Here is a 25,018-nt window from a genome sequence, read left to right as displayed (position 1 = left end):
CTCACTTTTTCTACCTCTGTGACTTTCTAAATAAACTTTCTCTTATTTAAAAAAAAAAAGTGGAGGAGAAACCAAGATGGCAGCATAGGTAAACACCAGAGTTAGCTGCCTCGAACAACCACTTCAAAAATACAACTAAAAGACGGAACGGACATCATCCAGAACCACAGGAAGGCTGGCTGAGTGGAAATTCTACAACTAGAAGGAAAGAGAAAAGCATACCGAGACTCAGAGGAGGCGCAGTGCGGAAGTAAAATACTAAGGTGTGGAGGTGCATGCGGAGCGGGCTGGAGGCTGAGGGCGCGATTGTCGGTTTCAATCGGGAGAGAGTCTCAGGCTCTGAGCTCCAGTTACAGGCGAGTCTCTGAGGACCCAGACTCATAAGGAAGAAGCGGGACTGTCTGGCAACAGTCAGAACTCGAGGGCAGCTTTCTCTCGGAGGGGCTTGCAGCGATTACCAGGACATTGAGAAGCGGAGCCTCTGAGAGCAGCCATAACTGCTAGCCCCGCCCTGTTGATCCCGTGGGACCCGCCCCGCCCAAGCCCTGCAGGGAGGCTTTTGCTGGATAGCCTAAGGCAGAGACTAGATTAGCATCTCCCTAGAGATCCAGGAGCCACCCAGAGGTCAGAGTGGGACCACCCAGATTGCAGCTCCATGGAACCATAAAGGACACACTCAGGGGGCAGACTCAGTGAGCACCAAAGCCTCATTGAAGCAAGTCTTGCCCCGGAGGGGTGTCTCCAGCACAGAAGTTCTCCCACTGCAGACACAGCTGATTCTCACAGCCAATTGGTCTGGAGGTCAATTCCTCCCAGTGATACCTACAACAATCAAGGCTTAACTACAATAAGACTGTGCACAAAGACCACACAGGGATGCACCAAGAGTGTCCTCCTCAGGTAATTGGGGAGGCTGAACCACTGGGCCCTTAGTGGACACTTAGCACAGAAAACCACTTTATCAACACAGGGAAGCATAAAAAATGCGGAGACAAAGAAAAAAGGCACAAATGACAGAAATGGAGGAAAGCAAACTACTGGGTATAGAGTTCAAAACCACACTTTTAAGGTTTTTCAAGAATTTTCTAGAAACTGCTGATAAACTTAGTGAGACTTACAAGAAATCTAATGAGACCCTCGAGGTTGTGATAAAGGACCAACTAGAAATTAAGCATACACTGAGTGAAATAAAAAATATTATACAGAGTTCCAACAGCAGACTAGAGGATCGCAAGAATCAAGTCAACGATTTGAAGTATGAAGCAGCAAAAAACACCCAACCGGAAAAGCAAAATGAAAAAATAATCCAAAAGTATGAAGATAGTGTAAGGAGCCTCTGGGACAACTTCAAGCGTACCAACATCCGAATTATAGGGATACCAGAAGAAGAGAGAGAGCAAGATATTGAAAACCTATTTGAAGAAATAATGACAGAAAACTTCCCCTATCTGGTGAAAGAAATAGACTTACAAGTCCAGGAAGCGCAGAGAACCCCAAACAAAAGGAATCCAAAGAGGACCACACCAAGACACATCATTATTAAAATGCCAAGAGCAGAAGACAAAGAGAGAATCTTAGAAGCAGCAAGAGAAAGAAACTCAGTTACCTACAAGGGAGTACCCATACGACTGTCAGCTAATTTCTCAACAAAAACAATGCAGGCCAGAAGGGAGTGGCAAGAAATATTCAAAGTGATGAATGCCAAGAACCTACAACCAAGATTACTTTATCCAGCAAAGCTATCATTCAGAAGTGAAGGTCAGATAAAGAGCTTCACAGATAAGAAAAAGCTAAAGGAGTTCATCACCACCAAACCAGTATTATATGAAATGCTGAAAGGTATCCTTTAAAAAGAGGAAGAAGAAGAAAAAGGTAAAGATACAAATTATGAACAACAAATACACATCTATCAACAAGTGAATCTGAAAATCAAGTGAATAATCTGATGAACAGAATGAACTGGTGATTATAAAAGAATCAGGGACATAGAAAGGGAGTGGACTGACTATTCTTGAGGGGGGGAAAGGGGTGAGGGGGATGCGGGAAGAGACTGGACAAAAATCGTGCACCTATGGATGAGTACAGTGGGTGGGTAGTGAGGGAGGAGGGTGGGGTGGGAACTGGGTGGAGGCGAGTTATGGGGGGAAAAAAGAGGAACAAATGTAATAATCTGAACAATAAAGATTTAACTAATCAAAAAAAAAAGTGAAGAGAACTCTGTGATATTTCTGTAGACGAAGACAGTAGGGACAGTAGGTGGATACTTCATAGGTGGAAGGTGCTAAAGACTACATATTTTGCTTTTTCCTGGTTTGTGCCTATTATAGATCACTTATGCTGATATAAACATTAATAAGACATATTAATTTACTTTATGTGCCATCTAATTATTAACTATCACTAATTCCTCCCCTATCCAATTTGGGTTAATAATATACTTCATATTCAGTGATAAATGACAATTCTGATTTTTAAGCTAATAACATAATAAATGGTGTAAACACAATCTGGGATCTCTAATACCCAATGGACAAATGGAAAATGTGCTTTTTACAATTGCTAACCATATAGCAAAGCTATTATTGCTTTGACTTAGAGTAAGGGGCACTGTGAAATCAGAAATTTTTATCTATATTCCATAAGTCAATATAACAACCTAAAATATAATCATATTAGAATATGAACTAAGCTTAACTGTGCCAAAAGTATGTAAAACATTCTAATTCTACATGCATATTATATATTATATATAAAAAGTAGTTTTAGGAATTACTACTCACTTGTGTTTGCTCTTCTGGAAGGAGGTCAATTATAGCTTCATGCATTTTTGTCATTTGCTTACAAATATTCCTGAAACAGGGAGAAGGAACAGGAGCTTTCACCTCATACTGGCAGGGAAAAATAAAGAAAATTATGTTAATGTCCCCACAGACAAAGGTTTTCTGCCCCTACACATCTAATATAGTGCTTAAGCTCACACTTCAACTGTGATCTGATCTACCCCTGCAAATCTCAAGAACTTTTCATTAAATATCCTAATCTACTTTGAGAAAGACACATAACCTTGTGGCTAAGAACACAGGCTGCTTTCCTTAAGATGGCCTGCTTGGGTTCAAATCCCCGTTCTTCTAGCTGTTAGTTATGTGACATTGGGCAAGTTCCCTCATTTCTCTGCATCTCAAAGGACTTGCTATGAGGATTTTAGAAGATGGTCCATAAGAAGACAAAACAGTGCTTGATACAAAATAATACTCAAATGTTAGCTACTAATCTGTCTCAATATATAATGATGAAGCATTAAAGTGGGCCCAAATGAACAGATTTTTAAAACATGATTTTAAGAATGTGCCCTAACCGGTTTGGCTCAGTGGATAGAGCGTCAGCCTGCGGACTCCAGGGTCCCAGGTTCGATTCTGGTCAAGGGCATGTACCTTGGTTGCAGGCACATCCCCAGTAGGGGGCATGCAGGAGGCAGCTGATCGATGTTTCTCTCTCATTGATGTTTCTAACTCTCTATCCCTCTCCCTTCCTCTCTGTAAAAAATCAATAAAATATATTTTTGAAAAAAAAATGTTCCATTTCTTTTGTAGGTAGGCCAATATAATAATCACTAGAGGCCCAGGGCATGAATTTGTGCACTAGTGGGGTCCCTTGGCCTGGCCTGCAGGATCTGGCTGAAACCAGCTCTCCAACATCCCCCAAGAGGTCCTGGATTGCGAGAGGGTGCAGTCCAGGACGAGGGACCCCACTGGTGCACAATCAGGGCCAGGGAGGGATGCAGGAGGTTGGCCAGCCGGGGAGAGACCACAGGAGGGCTCCAGGGCGTGTCCGTCTCGCTCAGTCTTGATTGGCTGGACCCCAGCAGCAAGCTAACCTACCGGTTGGAGAGTCTGCCCCCTGGTCGTCAGTGCACATCATAGTGAGCAGTTGAGCAGCCTTAGCATATTATTAGCATATTACGCTTTGATTGGTTGAACGGATGAACAGACACTTAGCATATTAGGCTTTTATTATGTAGGATATTTACCCTAAGGTTAAGGAAAGACATGTTCCACAATGGTCTATACTAAAAAATTTAAACTTAGGTAAATTCATTTTCTTATTCTTACATCTAGAACAATACCTGGTATGATTTATATAATCATCTTCTGGTTCACCTTTTAGAATTCACAGCTTAAATTATATACTATTTTTACTTATGAGACATATTTGTGCTAAATCTATTTTAGATATACTAAACTTATATAGTTTATTAAAATCATGAGCTCCAATATACTGCTGTAGCAGGTAGAAGTCACCATGTGACTGGGCCAAGATGAGCAATGTTGTGACCATCCAAGGGTTTGTCTCTCCTCAGCCTAGAAATACATCAAACATCCCCTTGCTTTTCTTATTAATAACAGCTCTAAGACATAATTCACATACCACAAAATTTACCTTTTTAAAGTATACAACCAATTGGTTTTTAGTAAACTCAGTTTCATAATCATCACCACTAATTTCCAAACATTTTCATCACTCCAAGAAACCCCATATTCATTAGCAGTCACTCCCTATTCCTCCCTCTCCTTAGCCCCTGGCAACCACTAATCTCAATAAATGGAATCAAACAATATGTGGCTTTTTATGACTGGCTTTTTTCACTTAGCATAGAGCTTTCAAGGTTCCTCCATGTTGCAGAAAGTGTCAGTACTTCATACTTTTTATGACTGCATGATATTTTATTGTACAACTGCCACAGTTTACCCAATCATCAACTGATTGACATTTAGGGTTATTTCCACTTTTCGCTATTATGAATAATAATGCTATGAACATACATGGTCAGATTTTATTTTGTGTGGGTAAATTTTTTTCAATTCTCTTGGGCATATACCTAGAAGTAGAACTACTGGGTCATATGGTAACTATATGTTTAACTTTTTGAGGAGATGCCAGAATGTTTCCAAAGTGGCTCACCACTTTACAATCCCACCTAGCAGTGTATGAGGGTTCCAATTTCTCCATATCCTCACCAACACTTGTTATTGTCTGTCTTTTTTATTTCAGCCACCCTAGTAGTTATGAAGTGGCATCTCATATGGTAACATCCCCTTATCTTAACTACCCATCTATATTGGACTGAATTGTATTTCTCCAAAATTCACATTTACTTGGAACCTCATGAGGTCATACTGGATTAGAGTGGGCCCTAAATCCACTGATGTGTCTTTATAAAAGAAATGAGAGGGAAATTTAGACACAGAGACACACAGAGGGAAGACACCCATGTGAGGACAGAAGCAGAGATTGGAGTGATGCATCCATGAGCCCAGGAATGCCAACAACTGAGAGCAAGCTCAAGCTAGAAGAGGTAGGGAAGGATTCTTCACTAAAGCCTTCAGAGGAAGCATGACCTGGTAATGCTTTGATTTGGAGTTTCTAGCCTCCAGAACTATGAGAGAATGCATTTATGTTGTTTTAAGCTACTCTTTCTGTGGTAATTTGTTACGTCAGCCCTGGGAAAGGAGAAAACCCTCTAAGACCTTCCTTCACTCCTGCTTTTCCTAAAGATACTATTCTTTCCATCTTACCTTCCCCAATCTCATTTCTTCAGTCACCTCAACTTGATACTGTACCACTTTATTCTCAACCCTTAAAAAAATATGGTTATTGCCAACACCCAAACCACACTTCCCCACTATTAATAATCTTCTGAAATTTCTCTGGAAAAATCACTAAAGATGTCCTAACTTCTAAATTTAGTAACTCTTCTAGTTCCCCTTCCTCATTGCTCTGCAGTATTTCACACACTTGTACACTTGAAATACTATCCTCATGTAGCACAATGCTTTCCTGGTTGCCCTTCTCCTTGCCTTCCTCTTTTTGTCTCCTGCCTCTTAAGTGCAGTTTCTTTACTTATTTCCCTTACTTATTTCCCTCCCTTTTCTCTCTCATCAATCTCATGACTTCTAACAAAGCTCTAGTCATGAACCACCTTATTGAGTTAAGTCATACATTTCCTAGATGTTCTATTCCGTAACCAAGTTTACCATGATCTTACCCAAACCTGATTTCCTTCCCTGTTTCAATGACTGCTGCTGGTATTACAATCCTCCTGGTCACACAAACTTGAAATCTCCAACTTAGTTTCTATTCCTACTTTTCCTTGTTTCCTTGTATTAAATCAGAGATTAAGTCTCATCAAATGCACTTTCAAGTTATTCTGCATATGAGCACTCTAGATCAGAGGTTTTCAACCTCTACACTACTGACATTTGGGTATAGGTAATTCTTTGTTGTAAGGGCAGCCTGCGTATTGTAGGATATTCAGCAACATCCTTGGCCTCTCCTCACTAGTTACCATACCATATCCTACTTCCCAAATGTGACAACCTAAAATGTTCCCAGTATTTCTGAATGTCCTTTCAAGGACAAAATTGTCTCAGTTGAGGCTTTCAATTCTTCTCACCTGAAAAAAATGCAGTAGCATTTTCAGGGGTCCAGATATTAGTTCAACAAATATTTACTAAAACCACCTGGAACATAGTAAACTCTGAATAAATATTTCCTTGGGTGTGTGTATGCAGACATGTTTATATGTAAGTACATGGCTATTTATGTGTCTTGTATGTGTATGCATATGTGTGTGTATGTGTATGCTTGAATGAAGGGGTCAACTAGCAGGTACTCTGCTAGTTGGAGTATACAAAGATGAATTAGAGAAAAGTCCCTTTGGGGAGCTGAGTGTCTAAAAGTTAGTTGGTGTTCCAGAAAGCAGACATTGCATGATACAAGAACAAGGGCGAAGGACATTTTGATGGTAGCAGAGATGGCTTCCTGAGCAGCACACCAGGACTGCTGAGTCTTCAATGGAAAAAAAAATTAAGTTAAAGTGAAACAGAGAGCGGGGTAATGGTTGCCAGATGGGAGGGAGGCTGGGAGACAGGGTGAAAGAGGTGAAGGGATTAAGAAGTAAATTGGTAGTTACAAAATAGTCACGGGGATATAAGTACAGCATAAGGAATATAGTCAATAATATTGTAATAACTATGAATGATGCCAGGTGGGTACTGGAAATATTGGGGGAAGAACTTTGTAAAGTATATGATTGTCTAATCACTATACTGTACACCTGAAACTAATCTAATCTAATAAAGCGGGAATATGCAAATTGACCATCACACTGTCGCAAAGATGGTGGTGCCCATGGCCACAAGATGGCGGCGCCAAGTCCCCTCAGCCCCACCAGAGTCCTGCAGTCCCAGGGTAGGGGGGCGGCAGGCAGGCAGCACAGCCGGACCTGCCCCCAGGTGGGTCCAGTCACGCCGCTTGCCTGCAGCTAGAGTCCCCCAGTCCTTTCAGCCCCGCTGGCAGCAAGCAGGCAAGCAGGTCCTGCAGAGAGCAAGCGGACAGTAGGGCCTGCTTGCTTGCCCGTCACTGCGGCAACCAGCAGGCAGGCCCCACAGAGAGCAGAGAACCATGGGGAGCGGGCCTAAGCCATCAGTAGGACATCCCCTAAGAGCTCCTGGACTGGAGAGGGTGCAGGTCAGGCTGAGGGGCCCACCCCCCGCACTCCCGTGCATGAATTTCGTGCACAAATTTTGTGCACCGGGCCTCTAGTACAAAATAATGTTGAATGTAAACTGTAATTGAAAAATAAAATTTAAAGTTCTTAAAAAAATTAATTGAAAGTATTTCAAATAGAGTACATACTTCAAAGCCACTGTACATACTATATGATTAACACTTCTAAAATGCAACTGTGTGATTCATTAGTTTATAAACTTTTGAGTTGTGCTTCTGTTTAAAATTTAGAAAGCTGCAAGAGTGTGCTGCTACTACCCTAACCACAAGAAAAAAACTGGAATAATTTATAAAATAACTTCTTAAACTCATCAGAGAACAGAGGTCACGGAAACCAAGGAACTAATTCCAAAGAGTGACAAGGCCCTCTAAGGAGATGGGACATAGCAACTGTCTCATAGGAATAAGAAGTGATCAACATAGAAGCAGATAAGAAAACAAGAAACATTTTAACAAATTCTCAAAGGCCAAATGTGGACTAGCATAGAGTACATGAGGACCCTACCACAGGAGAGTCTGCACTCATGCACAAGGGTCTTCAGTAGGTGCTTATCAGCAACACTGAGTCAGGACAGGAGACCAGAGAGAGATACATGCAAGCAGGAAGAGGTACCACTAGGGAAAAGTAACAAATGCCATCTACTTCCCCGAACCCTCTCCTTATACAAAGCAAAAAAAACCTCAAGTCTCTGATAAAAGACACCAAACTCTTTCATCCCTGGAGTCTCTGTGTGAGGATTAGAAACAAAACATGCCTGTTCAAGAGGGAAGGAAGGAAAACACCTTAAGCCCAGGATCCTACACCAATCAACGCAGAGGCTGGCTACTCTTCGAGGAAGGATGGGAGCAAAGGCTTCACCTCTAAGGACTCACATGACCTGATTTTAAGACTTAGAATAATGTTACAGTACAGACATATAGATCAATGTTCAGACAGACATATAGATCAATGGAACAGAAGAGAGTCCAAAATGTTGTAAATTAACAAAAAGACAGTCTACTGATTTTTAACAAAGGTTCCAATAAAAAAGATAATCTTTTCAAGAAAAGGTGTTAGTTAGATTTGAAAAAAAAACAAAAACAAAACTTTGACTTATACTTTGCACGACAGTTGTCCCTTAAACCAGCGGTTGCGGACCACCGGTGCTTTGTGAGGTCCGAAAGGTTGGCGACCACTGCCTTAAATAACACAGGCGTTAACTGAGAAGGTGTACTTATTCACATATTTTTAAAATCCTGGTTTGTTCAAGGGTCAGCCTTTTTGATACAGGGTTGGGAATCTGCAGATGCAAAGAGCCAACTGTAGTTAAGATTTTGCAGGGTCTAAAGTTACATGCAAATTTCTAACTGCAGCAGGTGGGTGTCCCTAATCTCTACATTATTCAAGGGCCAACCATTTATACAAAAATCAACTAGAAATGGATGACAGACATATGTAAAACCTAAAAAAATAAAACTTCTAGAAGAAAACACTGGAAAATATCTTAGTTACTTAGGTTATACAAAATTTCTTAGGATACAAGAAACATGAACAATAAAAGAAAAAAACGATAAACTTAAGTCCATCAAAATTAAAAACTGCTTTGTAAAGTAGTTAAGAAAATGAAAAGCTAAGCCACGGACTGGGAGAAAATACTTGCAAAGATATTTAATAAAGGATTTGAATCCAGGGCATATAACTCAACACATTTAAAAACCTAATTTATTATTTATTTGTTTGTTTATTCATTTATTTATAAAGTACATTTATTAAACCTGGGGACAGTGAAACAAGAAAGGGCTTAGGATAAAAGTAGCAACATGAGAGAACCTCAGTGGGGCTGCCATGGCTCACTGAAAAATAGAAGTCACAGTGACAGAAGTGAGTCAAGGTGTGGCTGCTATTGGCTCACTGCCAAGTCAGAGGAAAGGAGACCGGATCTTGGAGACAGGTTCAGCTCAGGATGAGCTGCTGCTGCCCATTGCTCCCCTGGTTGCAAGTCTTGTGAAGGCCCTTAGAACTTTAGAAGAAAAGCATGTCTGAGAAAGAAAGGTATGAGCGTGCTCCAGAGGGGGCCTGCCCCAATCTTTTAAAATAAGCAAACAATTTGAACACTTTACCAAAAGAAAAGATATGGATGTTCATCTTTGAAATCATCCCTCCTTCCCCTTGGACTCCTTAGAAGATGAATATCAACTATTTGGGCAATCTGAAGATTTTATTGAGTTTTTTTCTAAACCCTGAAGAATTTGATTTGTCTAGACAACTATGAAAAGGTCACAATGCCTTTAAGCAAAGCCAAATAATTTATATAAATCATTACCTTAGATAACAGCTTGTCAAATAAGCTATCCATTATCGCTACAAGCTTAGCTGATATTTCAGCTATGTGGTCGTGGTAATCCTGTAATGAGAAATAACATTGCATTTCAAAGCCCTTGTGATACATCTAAAAAGATATTTAACAATTCAGGAATTAAATTTATGCAATTCCAATAGAAAATACATGAAAAAGTACCTTAGTGATATGATCAAAATGCCTAAGCATGCTATATTGCTTAGGCTGCAGCCGGGCTTCAAAATGAGCCCGGATCACAGGAATGTAGTGCACAATTAACTGCAAACAGCGTGAAGAAAGGGCTAAAGATCCAAGTGGTAGACATATCATGGAAAAACAAAAAAGGATATTAGTTAACTTTAAGTACATATCAAGTTAAGTAAAAAAATCAATAAATTTTATACAAACCCCAATTTATTTCATAAGTGAAGAATATTGTAGCAGAAAGCAACATATTTGGTACTGAATAGTGTAATGAACATGCTGATTTTCCAAATGGATTCAAGTTGTATTACTGGCCTGAGGAAGCTGCTGGCACAAATGATTTTCTCCTGATACTCATATATCTTTCACCCCAAAGTACTTTATACATAAAGCATCTTAACACTTTCTACAGTGGTGCAACTTCCAAATAACATACTTCCTAAAGTGGAAATTCCTCATAACGTTTTCCCAGAAATTAATTTTCCAATTATGGTAATACATAAAAAAGGGAAGTAGCACTTGCTACTTTTAAAGCCTTTGGTCAGAGCCACAGGAACATCTACTAAAAACACGATGAGTATAGTAGCGTAATTATAACACCTCAGTTGTGAATTAAATTCAAGAATACATACCCAAATTTTTTGTAGTTATTGTTTTTAGTCCAACAACTTGCAGTGCACCAGCTCCAAGAACTAACTGACAACTTCTTGAATTGAAGTACTAACAAAGGAAGGAGAGAGAAAAATCCAACAATTTATTAAAAATTATTCTTCATATGTTGGCAATGTGCTAACAGTTCAAAAATATGCATTCCTTTTCCTCTCATTCATTGACCAAATTAATTTTCTAGTAGGAGCAAGTAGGATCTATTTATGTAATGACAAAAAAAAGGGGGTAAGGGTGTTCCTAAATGATAATATTTACTGTCTGGTAGAAAAAAGTTAAGAAATTCTAAAAATCAATTGTTCAGAAATTATCCTTTAATTTGCATTCACAGAACTAGTTCAGTCATTTTCCTCAGTCATTCTGACTGGATAGTCCTATTTTCAAAAGGATAACAAAATCTTTCTGGACTATATGACAACTCTATTTTGGGACCAAATTAATTGACAGATTAGACATTTGAAAAAAATGAAACCTTTTCTTCATGTTAGCAGTTAAAAATATCTGTTAATATGAAACAGCTGAATAAAATTATCACTACATTTTTATTTTACATCAATGGTTCTGAAAGAATGATTTAAGAAAAATCGCTAACCTTAGTGAGATGAATTTTGTAAAGTTCAGTGAATTCCTTCCATGCACATTTGAAACCAGTCCAGGTTTTTTTGACCTAAGTGGCCTCAGTCATGTTCAGCACCTAACGAACAAATCATCTCCTGTCTCCAATGTCATTAACAACTCTATGGGTGTAATGAGGAATCACTAAGTGTAGAGTGAGAAAGAAGCAGGTGGCCTTCTTCCAGTTACATGTGATTTAATCACAATTAAATGTCACAAAATTAATGTGTTAAAGATAACTTAAACTTGAAATGTCTTACAGTTGGAAGATAGGTCACACCCTAAAGAATTACTTCTACCAACTATGTTTCCATAACAGAGTAAAATCATACCCACCTTCAATAAATCTGACAGACGAGTAAGCATGTCAGTAGTAACAGATGGGATATTATCCACACACTGGCAATATTCAAGGATAATTCTTATCAACAACAGTACAGTTCTATAAGAAAGATGATTCAATAGGCAGTCAAAATAAAAATAAATAAAACTGATTCAGCACACAAAAATCAACAATGATCCTGGTAACTGCTAAATTACGTGTTTTACCTACAAGCTCAGCATATTAAGTACTCATTAGGCTGGGGGGAGAGAGAGATTCCTAGGGTGCAAAATTAAGGAGGCACTCAATTTCAGGATCATGCAATTGCAGGGTTAGTACTTGCATGACACTGAGAATGAATACCTCCTTAAATTTTGTGCTGTGGGCACAAGACTCTCTGTATGGCATCCTAATTCTCTTCTATAAAGCAAATATCCCATTTTTTGGGCAATTCAGAAACACTGACAAAAAGGCTACCCAGTGTTTCTGATTATGTAGTAGATCCTCAATCATAACTGTTGAATTAATGACGGGAACCTAGTCCAGATTTTCTTAATGAGATCAAAGAGAAACTGTGGCTTCTAAGAGCAACTTAAATCTTAAGATGTTTATTGGTAAGTCATGTGGATAAAAAACAAAAGGGGCCTAGCTGGTTTGATTCAGTGCATAAAGCATCGGCCTGCAGACTGAAGGGTACTGGGTTCGATTCCAATCAAGGGCACATGCCCAGGTTGCAGGCTTAATCCCCAGGAGGTGGTGTGCAGGAGGCAGCCAATCAATGATTCTCTCTAATCACTGATGTTTTTATCTCTCTGTATCCCTCTCCCTTCTTCTCTGAAATCAATAAAAATATATTAAAAACAAAACAAAAACAAAAGGAGGTTCTTTGGAACAGTGGTCGCCAACCTTTCGGACCTCATGGACCAACAGTGGTCCGCGGACCACTGGTTGGTGACCGCTGCTTTGGAAAGTAATCTGAGGTGACCTAATAATAAATTCCCAACTAGACAGGTTATGGTGGGTGGTCTCGCTCCAGGCCTATAACTTTTTAATAAAGATTTATCTTTGCCTTGAGCAAGCCCCATCCATTGTTTCTGTGCATCTAGTCAGTGGTCAGCAAACTCATTAGTCAACAGAGCCAAATATCAACAGTACAACGACTGAAATTTCTTTTGAGAGCCAAATTTTTTAAACTTAAACTATATAGGTAGGTACACTGTTATTAACTTAATTAGGGTACTCCTAAGGCTTAGGAAGAGCCACACTCAAGGGGCCAAAGAGCCGCAGTTTGCTGACCACTGCCTAGGGCAATGCTGATGAACCTATAACACATGTGTCAGAGGTGACACGCGAACTCATTTTTTTGGTTGATTTTTCCTTGTTAAATGGCATTTAAATATATAAAATAAATATCAAAAATATAAGTCTTTGTTTTACTATAGTTGCAAATATCAAAAAATTTCTATATGTGACACGGCATCAGAGTTAAGTTAGGGTTTTTCAAAATGCTGACACGCCGAGCTCAAAAGGTTCACCATCACTGGCTTAGGGAATGACAGTGTTGCATCTTCTTTTATGTATTGGAAATTAAGGAGGGAGGGGAAGAAAGATTGCATGGAGGTGGGAGAAAGTAAGGTGGGGATGGAATTATAGGACAATTAAGATTATGTGCTCTCTTTAGTGTGGTTACATTAGACTTACTTCAAAGGTGTATTAACCTATGCCCTAACCGGTTTGGCTCAGTGGATAGAGCGTCGCCCTGTGGACTGAAGGGTCCCAGGCTTGATTCCGGCCAAGGGCATGTACCTTGGTTGCAGGCACATCCCCAGTAGGGAGTGTGCAGGAGGCAGCTGATCGATGTTTCTCTCTCTCATCGATGTTTCTAACTCTCTATCCCTCTCCCTTCATCTCTGTAAAAAATCAATAAAATAAATTAAAAAAAAAAAAAAGGTGTATTAACCTAGATCAGTGGTCAGCAAACCTCAGCTCGCAAGCCACATGCGGCTCTTTGACCCCTTGAGTGTGGCTCTTCCACAAAATACCACGTGCTGGCGCGCACTTACAGTGCAACTGAAAATTCGTGGCCCATGCGCAGAAGTCGGTTTTCGGCCTGGGCAAGTCTATTTTGAAGAAGTGCGTTAGAAGTGGGGGGGTGTCGGTCGGTCGGGTGACGGGATACGCAGCGCCGGGGAGGCGCACAATTCACGCATGAGTTGGGTGAGCCAGTCAGTCAGCAGTCTCATGTGCAGTGGTTAGTGCTAGTTGCGTCAGGAAATGGTGCACGGGTGACAAAAGTACCTACTCGAAGTATCAAGTTACCTGTATTTTTCCAACCAGCTGCAAATCCTACAGGTATTTTTGTCATCAATTTAAGAAGTGTAATTATTTTGTGTTGGTGGCTTTATTATTATTGTAAAATGAGGACATTTTTAGCAAAGGCCAGCTTAGGAGTACCCTAATTAAGTTAATAACAATGTACCTAACTATATAGTTTAAGTTTAAAAAATTTGACTCTCAAAAGAAATGTCAATCGTTGTACTGTTGATATTTGGCTCTGTTGACTAATGAGTTTGCTGACCACTGCCCTAGAGCACTTGAGATCTTGCTTCCTGGCATACGTCTTCAGTTTGGCTCAAATAAACTCTTATAAAAATTCTCTACAGGACTGGACATTTCTTACATTGACAGTCACAAAAGACTCTTCAAAGATGAGAAAGGATTTATCATTAGCAGGATATATCAGAAGTTGAAAAGAGAACTTTAAATTATTTGGAAGTTTTTCCTTTTATTGATTTTAGGGAAAGAGAGAGGAGGAAGAGAGGGAGGGAGGGAGAGAGAGAGAAACAATGATTTGTTGTTTCACTTATTTATGCATTCATTGGTTGCTTCTTGTATATACTATGACTCTGGATCGAACCCGAAACCTTGGTGTACTGGGAGGGTGCTCTAACCAACTGAGCTACCTGGCCAGGGCTCTTTGGAGGGTTTTAAATTGTTAACCCAAAATTTCCAACTTACATCAAGTGGGAACTAAAAGACCTATGTTTTAAATAATTTACTTAGTTAATAAGGAAAAATGTGTCACTCACCCAACAACAGCATACTGTTGTCCCTCAACAATGAGAACTTCAGCTGGTTTCCTTTCTTCTTTAGCTAGGGAGTAAAGCAAATAAACAAAAAAGACATAAGTACAAGATAAAACAAAATATTATAGAAAAATTTAAACTAGGAAAAAAATGGAATAAGATAGTTGTTCTATAGGGCCTGAAACTGTCTCATATCGGAAAATAAATATCTACTCCTCAGGAAACAATTTGGCACAGAGTCAATAATATACTGAGTTTGAAATCAAAGAGATTTAGATTTGAGATCCAGTACCGCCAATTACTGGACTCATGACCTTGGGCCAATTAATTAACATATTTGAGTTTCAATATCTATATCAATTAAACATGGATAACAATATTATCTTTCAGGGCTATTGTTAATGATAGAGATAATGATTACAAACTGTTTATACTCTAGGTCTGGCACATGATAAATGATCAGTAAGTAGTAAAGCAAAAAAAAAAATGTTAGTTTGAAAAAGAAGAACATTTCAACTGGTTGTCTTTATTACAAAATGCAAGTTAATTCCTATATTCCATGGATACAATATATATTTAATTTCAAGATTTTAATCCAGAAGCTATTTTCAGCATACAGTATTTCTTTTTTAAAAAAAATATATTTTATTGATTTTTTACAGAGAGGAAGGGAGAGGGATAGAGAGTCAGAAACATCAATGGGAGAGAAACATCGATCGGTTGCCTCCTGCACACCTCCCACTGGGGATGTGCCAGCAACCAAGGTACATGCCCTTGACTGGAATCGAACCCGGGACCCCTCGGTCCACAGGCCGACGCCCCATCCACTGAGCCAAACTGGTTAGGGCCAGTATTTCTTATTATAAAACAAAATTCATCATGTTGAGGTGGGAAAAAAAGGTGGACTGGATTATTACCTGAATCAGCCAAATTATCATGCTTCCCTAAGCTTCAAGTCCCCTTTAAGCTCTAAGACATTTGTGAATAATAAAGGGGCTATGTACAAGTTCAATGACAGAATGTAACTCCATACAGCAGCGGTTCTCAACCTGTGGGTCGCAACCCCTTTGGCGGTTGAACGACTCTTTCACAGGGGTCACCTAAGACCATCCTGCATATCAGATATTTATATTACGATTCATAACAGTAGTAACATTACAATTATGAAGTAGCAACGAAAATAATTTTATGGTTGGGTCACAACATGAGGAACTGTATTTAAAGGGCCAGAAGGTTGAGAACCACTGTCATAGAGTGATCTGATCACAAAATCCAAACTGGGCAGTTCATGAAGGGTAGTCACACCTCAGGCCTGTAACTTTCCTAGTAAAAGGTTATCTTGGCCTTAAGCAAAATCTGTCCATTGTTCTTGTGGTTCTAGGTTAACACACCTTTGAAATGCCTATTTTTTCAGACTCCTTGGAAGTGCAACCATCCTCCAAAGAGAACACAATCTTAACTATCCTATACTTAGCTTTCTCCCACGTTCATGTAATCTTCCTTACATTCCCTCCTTCATTCCAAATGTATAAAAAGAAGTGCAAAACTGTCATTTGCTGAAGCATTTGAGATCTTGCTTTTCCAATGCCATCAGTTTGGCTCAAATAAGCTCTTAGAAAAATTCTCTACAGGTTTAGACATTATTATGTTGACACATTAAATGTCTACTTCCTCATTTCTTCAAAGTAAAGAAATTCAGTGTGATATAATGTGTAATCACAATTCACTCTGTATGTCATATTAAAGTTTTTGAGGACAGGAACTATGTCTTAACCAGTTCTCTACATTGCAGAGAAGAGGCATAGCATAGCAGTTAAGAGAAAGGGCCCTAGAGTCAGTCTGCCTGAATCTGGATCTCAGCTTTACCACTTCCTAGCTATGTAAGCTTAGGCAAGTTGCTCAACCTCTTTGTGCCTCACTTCACATACTTGTTAACTGAGAATACTAACAGTGACTACCTTGTGGACCTATAAATGAGATAACAATATAAAGTGCTTAGAACAAACTGTCTAGCATCAATATGAGCTACTATCCATTAACCTTCATTTCCCCAATGCCTAGCCAAGTAACCAGTAATTCAATAAATGAATGGTGGATACATAATAACCAAGGACCCCTAACTTGGTAAGACCTAGTAAAATGTTAATAAACTTCTAATAGCTTATACTTTCTTCTCTGAGGAAAGAAAAAAAAGACTGGAACAGAAGCAGGGTATATAGAGAAACTTCTACTTTTAGTATTCTTCAACAGGAAATGAAAACAAATAGTCCACTTTGCAGAAAAAATACACAATTAATTCAATCACATTATATAATTTTAATTAAAAAATCATGTTTACATGACAATGGATTGCAAGACTGAGCTGTTCATGCCTGAGTGACCTAGTACAGTACCCTTCCTTAATAGAAAGTCGATCAAATGTAGCTTAAAAGAGCAGCAGATGAGCAATAAATCTTTATAATTTTAAACTTGAGATTTAGAATGATCAGAGTGTTTTATTTTTCTTTCAGCTTTTGCTACTTGAGTGTTTTTGCTTTGCTAATATCATAAAATCAATTTAAAAATTGTGGCCACCACCCAGCACTGTTGTTATCTACTAGAAATGGCCACAGGACAACAGAAATTTACTTAATTCTTTCCAGTCCTCCCTCTCTATGAATTAATCTATTTTATGCCTGTCGGTAATCCTCCTCTCTTGCCACAGTGGTAGAAGAGACAGCCTTTCTCCTGAACTCTAGAGTCAATTCCAGGGTAATTGCTCCATAATCACTATGTCATTCTTATCCTAAATTAATCTTCTTCCTCTGTTAAGCATAAAAATATAACTATGCTTCTCCTATGTTAAAATTCTTCTCTCAACTCCCTGAGTGGATTAAGGTAAAAATCTCTAATTTATCTTATATCTCTAGCTGTTGCTTCATCACTTACTTAAACAGCGAAACTTGTTGAAAAAGTAGGCTACACTTGTCTACCCTTCCTCACCTTTTGACTTACTTAGCACTGAATGACAATCTGACTCTATCATTCTATTGAATTAATGTAAGACTGCAAATAATCTACATGTCAAACTAGTGGTCACTATATTTTACTCCATCTTTCTATTATGTGCAATTGTATTTTATACAAATGTAAAGTATACAATTTAAAAAATATTTCTATGGAAAAATATTAAATTTTCATTAAATGCATAAACTGTGAAAATGCAACTACCTCCTCCATGAAAACTATTTAAGAACGTCATAGTTTTGAATCTGGTATTACAGAATAAATTGTAAATAACTTTACATTATTATCATATGACAATTCCACTTTATATAAAACCCATCCGGTATTTGATACCAATGACAATTCTCTACTTGAAACTCTACTTTTTTAATTCTATGTTCTTCTGGGTTTCTTCCTACCTCTCTGGCTTTTCCTTCTTAGTCTCCTTCATAATTTTTTTTTCTATGATTCTTTACATTTTTATTTTCTTTACTGCATCATACTACATTACTTGCTAATATACTTGCAGAGAAGAGGCATAGCATAGCAGTTAAGAGAAAGGGCCCTAGAGTCAGTCTGCCTGAATCTGGATCTCAGCTTTACCACTTCCTAGCTATGTAAGCTTAGGCAAGTTGCTCAACCTCTTTGTGCCTCACTTCACAGACTGCTAATCTGTATTTTTTCATTAGACTTAACCCTTTTAAAGTACAACTATAACTGCTATCCCTGTTTCAATATCTGACACACAGAAGCTTACTTGTGCTGTATAAATAATTGTACTGAATAATATGGTACAGTGGTTAAGAACATAACTATGAAATGATAGGACACTGGTTTCAAATTCCAGCTCATCAGATTTATGCAAAATTTCTTAACCCTTCAAAGCTTCATGCTTCCTCACTTCCTCACTGTTAAACAACCTAACAGTAGTATCTTCATAACAGATTGAGTTTTAAAACTGGAGTTTGAAAAAGCACCTGATACAGTGTCTGGCATATGATTACCCATCAATAAATATCTAAATTATAAATTACCACAGATACCTTTCCAGTCAACTACTAAGCTGGGAGTATTAGTTGTAGGCTTTTAAAGAGGTATTGTCAACTAATGAAATATTAAGCATTCACAAAATGAACAAACAATATAAAATTGGAAAAGAGTGTGAAAAAATACACATACCCCCTGACTTTTTTTCAGGTAAAGCAATCTTTCCATCTGACAGAGAATCAACAAGATCCTGAAATTCTGCAGGAACATCAGCTTGTTTCCAGCGCTCATTGTCTAAAAGGAGGCTATTTAAAAGTAAAAAGAAAGATAAACCTTAATAACATGTTAATGCCATTTTTCTTGGTTGCAAAGAGCTGAGAAAATACATAAGACTTTTGTTATATCTTTTAATAATAAAAACTACAAATAAGTTAAATTCAAGTAGCGCTCATGCAATACAAGACACTGAGTTTTTAAACAGCAATGGCTATTAGCTATATTGTTAGTACATAAGACTTAAAAGTGCCGTACACCTTAGTAAACTGAAATCATTCATAAACAGTATGCATACTTTCAGAAAATATTTCTCTTTTTATATCTCTTAGCCTAACCAAGAAGAGTGATGAAACATAATTATCTTCACTTTCAGTGGGGGGAAAAGGCAATCTATTAAGGATCTTCCTGATAAATATTTTAATGGGAATAAACATTCTAACTTCATTTTGAAAAGCCAAAAAATGTGATTTTTGATTCCAAATCTGCCTTTAATTAAAAAGAAAAAACTTTGTCAGGAGTTTTGGTTGGCCAATCAGTTAAGTTTCTTCTTTTAAATATAATTGTGTTTTTGTAAAGAAAAGGGGGAAAAAAATGAAGGACAAAATAGACATGGTAATGATACCTGAGCTTGGTTTTTCTCTCTTCATGAAACCTATTTACAAATTTATTAGCTTGGCTCTGAAGTGCTCCAAGTAATGACATGCTTTTTCTTCCACAGATCTGTTCAGTGTCTAAAATGAATGTTTCCATTAACCTAGAAAGTGTTATGAATTCCGTGGAATTTAGCTTCTCAAGAAAACCATCCTAAATTTTAAAGATAACACAAAATTCGTGACAGTTAGTATATCACCAAATATGGATATGCTATAAAACCACTCAGTTTGACAAATGTTAATATTAATTATTTTATATTTAATATATTAATTCATAAAAATTATTTTGACATCATTTTAAATTATGCCAATACTTTAGTCTCAAAAATTGAATGTGAAAAGCTTATCTAAATTTTATCCCAACCCACTTAAAATACAGCAGCTCAAATAAATTCACAACATCATGTAAAAATTTCACAATATTGGAGTTCAACTAATTTTAATAATAAATTGTTTGACTAGTTATATTCACATGTACAAAATAGCATTAATTTCATATTAATTATTAAGGTATATTTCAAAATAAGCCTTTTATTAAATCATTTATTTGAAAAGAATACTTGAATACGTTTTCCTATTTCTCTTATTTGGATTATTTTAACATCTGCCTAATAATCTTATTAAGTGTTAAAAATATAATATGCATTATGGGGAACATAGGGACATAAGCAGGGATATGATTCCAGATTTTCAAATAATTACACTATATATAAAATATTAAAGCTTTATCAAAACAACTAACCTTTGCTCTTGACATGAGAAATTTGACAGCTCGATCATGGCATATGTCTGAGGCACTATACAGTAACTCCTGGATATTATTTGCCAGCTTCCCTAGTTCTAAGTCAGTTAATTTCATGTCTTCATTCACCCTGAAAATGATCAAAAATAGGTTCAGTCAGGGAAAGTTGTAAACACATTGTTCTACATAGGTGACATATCAATAAAAAACAAAAAAAATCTCATTTGAGGAAAAGTTCTGTGATGTACCAAATACTTATTTTTGGTGTGGTGAAGGATCTATCACTTAAACAAGTCAAGACAATCAACACTAATAAAAGAGAAAAATGGTAATTGGCGTACGACGATACCCTTTTCATTGGCTAATCAGGGCTATATGCAAATTAACTGTCAACTAAGATTGGCAGTTAACTGTCAACAAGATGGCAGTTAATTTGCATATGTAGGCACAATGCAGGGAGGCGAAAGGGAAAGCAGGAAGAAGCCCCCTGCCACTGACAGTGATTGGAAACCCAGGGGGGAGCTAAGAGCTGGGGCCGCCTTTGCCCTGCCCCCCAGCCATGATCGGAGAATCAGGCGCCTTTTCCGCCCTGGCCAGTGATAGCAGGAAGTAGGGGTGGAGCCAGCGATGGGAGCTGGACACGGTCGAAGCTGGCAGTCCCAGGAGCTAGGGGTCCCTTGCCTGGGCCTAAAGCGAAGCCCACGATCGTGGGGCCGCTGCAGCTGCGGGTCCCCGCTGCCCGGGCCGGACGCCTCAGCCAGAGGCATCCTGCAGGGGCAGGGGCGGAGCCCGCGCAATCGCAGCGCCCCCCGCTGCCACTGCAGGTCCCCGCTGCCCGGGCCGGACGCCTAGGCCAGAGGCGTCAGGCCTGGGCAAGGGGCCGATCCTGCGATTGGAGGGTGATGGGGGTCAACGCCTGAGGGCTCCCAGTATGTGAGAGGGGGCAGGCTGGGCTGAGGGACACTCGCCCCCACACACACACCCAGTGCACGAATTTCGTGCACCGGGCCCCTAGTACAAATATATTTTACCCTAATCTGATATAAGAATAATTTTCTCTTTCTACTAATATTTTTAATAGTTAAGTTCAGACTCTGGTTGGAAATTTTGCGAAAATGACAGCAAAAAAAATTCTACTTAGGTATAAAGTGGTTGCTGTAATAAGTTGTGCACGGGTGTTTAAGATGATACAATGGAAGGAGGAAAAAAGGAAGGAATGTTATTTAATGACAAACAAGCTCTCTTTTTACTTACAATTATGAATGTTTTTTAACATTCAGTTTAACTGAACTAACATCTCCTGAGCATTTACTATGTTTAAATGCTTGGCACTGGAGAGTCACTGCCCTCAGAGACCTTAAAATTGAACAGAAGTATTTATAAGATATTATGCATTTTTTCCAGTTTTGAGAAGGAAATGTATCACTTTCAATTTTTATATATTTTCCACTGGAATATGTAAAGATCACAGATTCCATGGCAACAATTCAGTTTATGTAAACCAGGTTAGTGACTTAGCATCACTTTCTCCCTTTCAGTTGAATTAAAATAATTTTCAAAGATATTATTAAGAGGCTCTGATGTATATTAATTTTTTAGGCAAACCACTACTTTAACTGGATTAAGTAAGGTATTAATGAAAGTTATTTCCTGCTATCCTTCAAAATTATAATATCACTAAATTTATTTACTAATGTTCTAAAATAATAGAGGGGTTAATATTCTTAAAGTACTCTCACAAATAGTAATTTGTTTGGTTCTCACATTCTGAAGCAAGTGACCTCATTATAGATGTATAGATGAGGACACTGAATCTCTAAAGGTTTAAAGTGACCTACCCAAAGTTACAAAGATGAAGAGGATGAGACCAGAATTAGTGTAATTTTACTTCTAACTAGAGGCCCAGTGCACAAAAATTTGTGTACTCGGGGGGAGGGGGGTCCCTCAGCCCGGCCTGTGACCTCTCACAGTCTGGGAACCCTCGGGGGGTGTCCACCTGCTGGCTTAGGCCCGTTCCCCGGGGAACAGGGCCTAAGCTGGCAGTCAGACAACCCTCTGGCAGCCCAGGAGCCCTCAGGGGATGTCCACTTGCCAGCGAGGAGCAGGCCTAAGCTGCAGTAGGACATCCTTAGTGCTGCTGAGGAGGCGAGAGAGGCTCCAACCACCACCGCTGTACTGGCAGCCATCAGCCTGGCTTTTGGCTGAGCAGAGCTCCCCCTGTGGGAGCACACTGACCCCCATGGGCAGCTCCTGCATTGAGCGTCTGCCCCCTGGTGGTGAGTGTGTGTCATAGTGACCAGTCATTCCCAGTCGTTCTACTGTTAGGGTCAATTTGCATATTACCCTTTTATTATATAGGATCTGCTAAACTGCCTCTACTCCAACACTTACTTCTACATAGATGGTCCAGTACTATTTCAATACCAGCTCCTACAAATTGCTTAAATTTCAAAGTTCAAATTTATTATTGAAATAAAATTTTATTTTCTGAAGGATTTCTAAAATAACCACAGAATGATTAATAATTTGGAACTCTTGGCAATATGCTACTAATTCACAAAGATATAAGAAAATGGCAAATGAAAAACAACTCAAGTCTTTAAAAAGTAGGATGACAATTTACAAAGCCGAAAGTGCGTGTGTTTCTTTTAAAGTCATTTATTTAATTACTAGAGGCCCGGTGCACAAAAATGTGTGCACTCGGGGGGGTCCCTCAGCCCAGCCTGTGCTCTCTCGCAGTCTGGGACCCCTTGGGGGATGTTGACCTGCTGGCTTAGGGCCGTTCCCTGGGGGACCAGGCCTAAGCTAGCAGTCAGACATCCCTCTGGCAGCCCTGGAGCCCTTGGGGGATGTCCACTTGCCAGTGGGGAGCAGGCCTAAGTTGCAGTGAGACATCCTTAGCGCTGCTGAGGAGGTGAGAGAGGCTCCCACCACCACCACTGTACTGGCAGCCATCAGCCTGGCTTTTGGCTGAGCAGAGCTTCCCCTATGGGAGGTCACTGACCACCTAAGGGCAGCTCCTGCATTGAGCGTCTGCCCCCTGGTGGTCAGTGTGTGTCATAGTGACCAGTCATTCCCAGTCGTTCTGCTGTTAGGGTCAATTTGCATATTAACCTTTTATTATATAGGATAGAGGCCTGGTGCACGGGTGGGGGCCAGCTGGTTTGCCCTGAAGGGTGTCCTGGATAGGGTGGGGGTCCCGCTGGAGTGCCTGGCCAGCCTGGGTGAGGGGCTGAGGGCTGTTTTTTAGGCTGGCTACACCGCCTTCAGGGTGGGGGTCCCCACTGGGGTGCCTGGCAAGCCTGGGTGAGGAGCTGATGGCCGTTTTCAGGCTTCCCACAGCCCTTTCGGGGTGGGGGGTGTTCTGCTGGGGTGCCTCGCCAGCCTAGGTGAGGGGCTGATGGCCGTTTTCAGGCTGTCCACGCCCCCAGGTGACCAAAGATCCAAGCCTCTCCTTTTTTTCTTTTTTTCTGGGATTTATTTATCTTCTATAATTGAAACTTTGTAACCTTGAAACTTTGTAGCCTTGAGCAGAGCCGAGGGCTGGCCAGGGCAGGCGGGAAGCTTGGCTTCCTCTATCGCCGGGGGCAACCCAAGCCTCCTGCTCACTCCAGCTCCATGGCCGCACCATCTTAGTTGGGTTAATATGCATACTTGCTCCTGATTGGCTTGTAGGCATGGCTTGAGCACAGCAGAGGGATGGTTAATTTGCATGTTTCTCTTTTATTATATAGGAATCGTAATTTTGCTTTTTAAAATGATTTTTAATTTTAAGACTAACTGGATCTTTTTTTATGTTAATAGGGGAAAAACTGCACAAGTGTTTCTGGGTGTATATATGAAAGAAGTGAAAGCAGTATCTCAAAGAGTTTTTGCATACCCATGTTCAAGTAATAGCACCAACAACAGCAGCCAAGAGATGGGAGCAACCCAGGAATCCACTGATAGATGAATGGATAAAACTTCATTGCCCATGCATACAATAGAACAGTATTCAGCCTTGAAAAAGGGAAATTCTGACACATGCTACAACATGGTTGAACCTTGAAGACATTATGCTAAGTGAAATAAGCCAGATACTAAAGGACAAATACTGCATGATTCCATTTATATGAAGTACCTGGAGTAGTCCAACTCATGGAGACAGAAAGTAGAAGAGTGGTTACCAGAGGGTGGTTAGAGGAAGAAATGGGGAGTTGTTAGGTATAGAGTTCCACTTTTGCAACATGAAAAAGTTCTAGAGACAGGTTGCACAACGTGAACATACTTACAACTACTGGACTGTACACTTAAAAAATGGTTAAGATGACAAATTTCATATATTTGGCGTGTGTTTTTTTTTTAACATAATTTAAAATAACTTTTGTTTTTTTTTAAAACCCACAAAATTTTCTAATCCTTTACATTATGTTTTCTTTCCTATTTACCAATTGGGAAATTACTTACTCTTTTGTGCCAATATCTGCATTGCAATAAATTTACAAAATTGTAGATTTTAAAAATGTAAGAAAATAAGGAAAATCTACCACTAACAAAGATGAAATGTCAGACATCATTTTTGCATGTGCTACATCCACAGCATAATTATATACTGGGGG

At 39.2% G+C, this 25,018-nt stretch overlaps 1 protein-coding gene across 7 annotated transcripts in view; it reads right to left on the bottom strand.

Annotated features, from left to right (window-relative positions):
• VPS54 (VPS54 subunit of GARP complex) overlaps positions 1-25,018 on the bottom strand; it is a 131,591-nt gene that overhangs the window by 5,933 nt on the left and 100,640 nt on the right. For 6 of the 7 annotated variants that reach the window (XM_059659660.1, XM_059659658.1, XM_059659662.1 and 3 more), the window contains 9 exons: positions 20,421-20,550; positions 19,648-19,829; positions 18,942-19,054; positions 14,781-14,844; positions 11,706-11,811; positions 10,721-10,808; positions 10,065-10,186; positions 9,870-9,950; positions 2,781-2,888 (listed from right to left, as the gene is read on the bottom strand). In XM_059659660.1, coding sequence (XP_059515643.1) covers positions 2,781-2,888; positions 9,870-9,950; positions 10,065-10,186; positions 10,721-10,808; positions 11,706-11,811; positions 14,781-14,844; positions 18,942-19,054; positions 19,648-19,829; positions 20,421-20,550 — 994 coding nt within the window. Of the gene's footprint in view, positions 1-2,780; positions 2,889-9,869; positions 9,951-10,064; positions 10,187-10,720; positions 10,809-11,346; positions 11,449-11,705; positions 11,812-14,780; positions 14,845-18,941; positions 19,055-19,647; positions 19,830-20,420; positions 20,551-25,018 lie in introns of those variants that run through there. The other variant, XR_009447945.1, reaches the window with a different exon arrangement.

Source organism: Myotis daubentonii, chromosome 12, assembly GCF_963259705.1.
Source record: "Myotis daubentonii chromosome 12, mMyoDau2.1, whole genome shotgun sequence".
In the NCBI taxonomy this organism is placed as follows: domain Eukaryota; kingdom Metazoa; phylum Chordata; class Mammalia; order Chiroptera; family Vespertilionidae; genus Myotis; species Myotis daubentonii.
The sequence above is the reverse complement of the archived record's forward strand: the minus strand, read 5'-3'. Positions and strand labels throughout refer to the sequence as shown.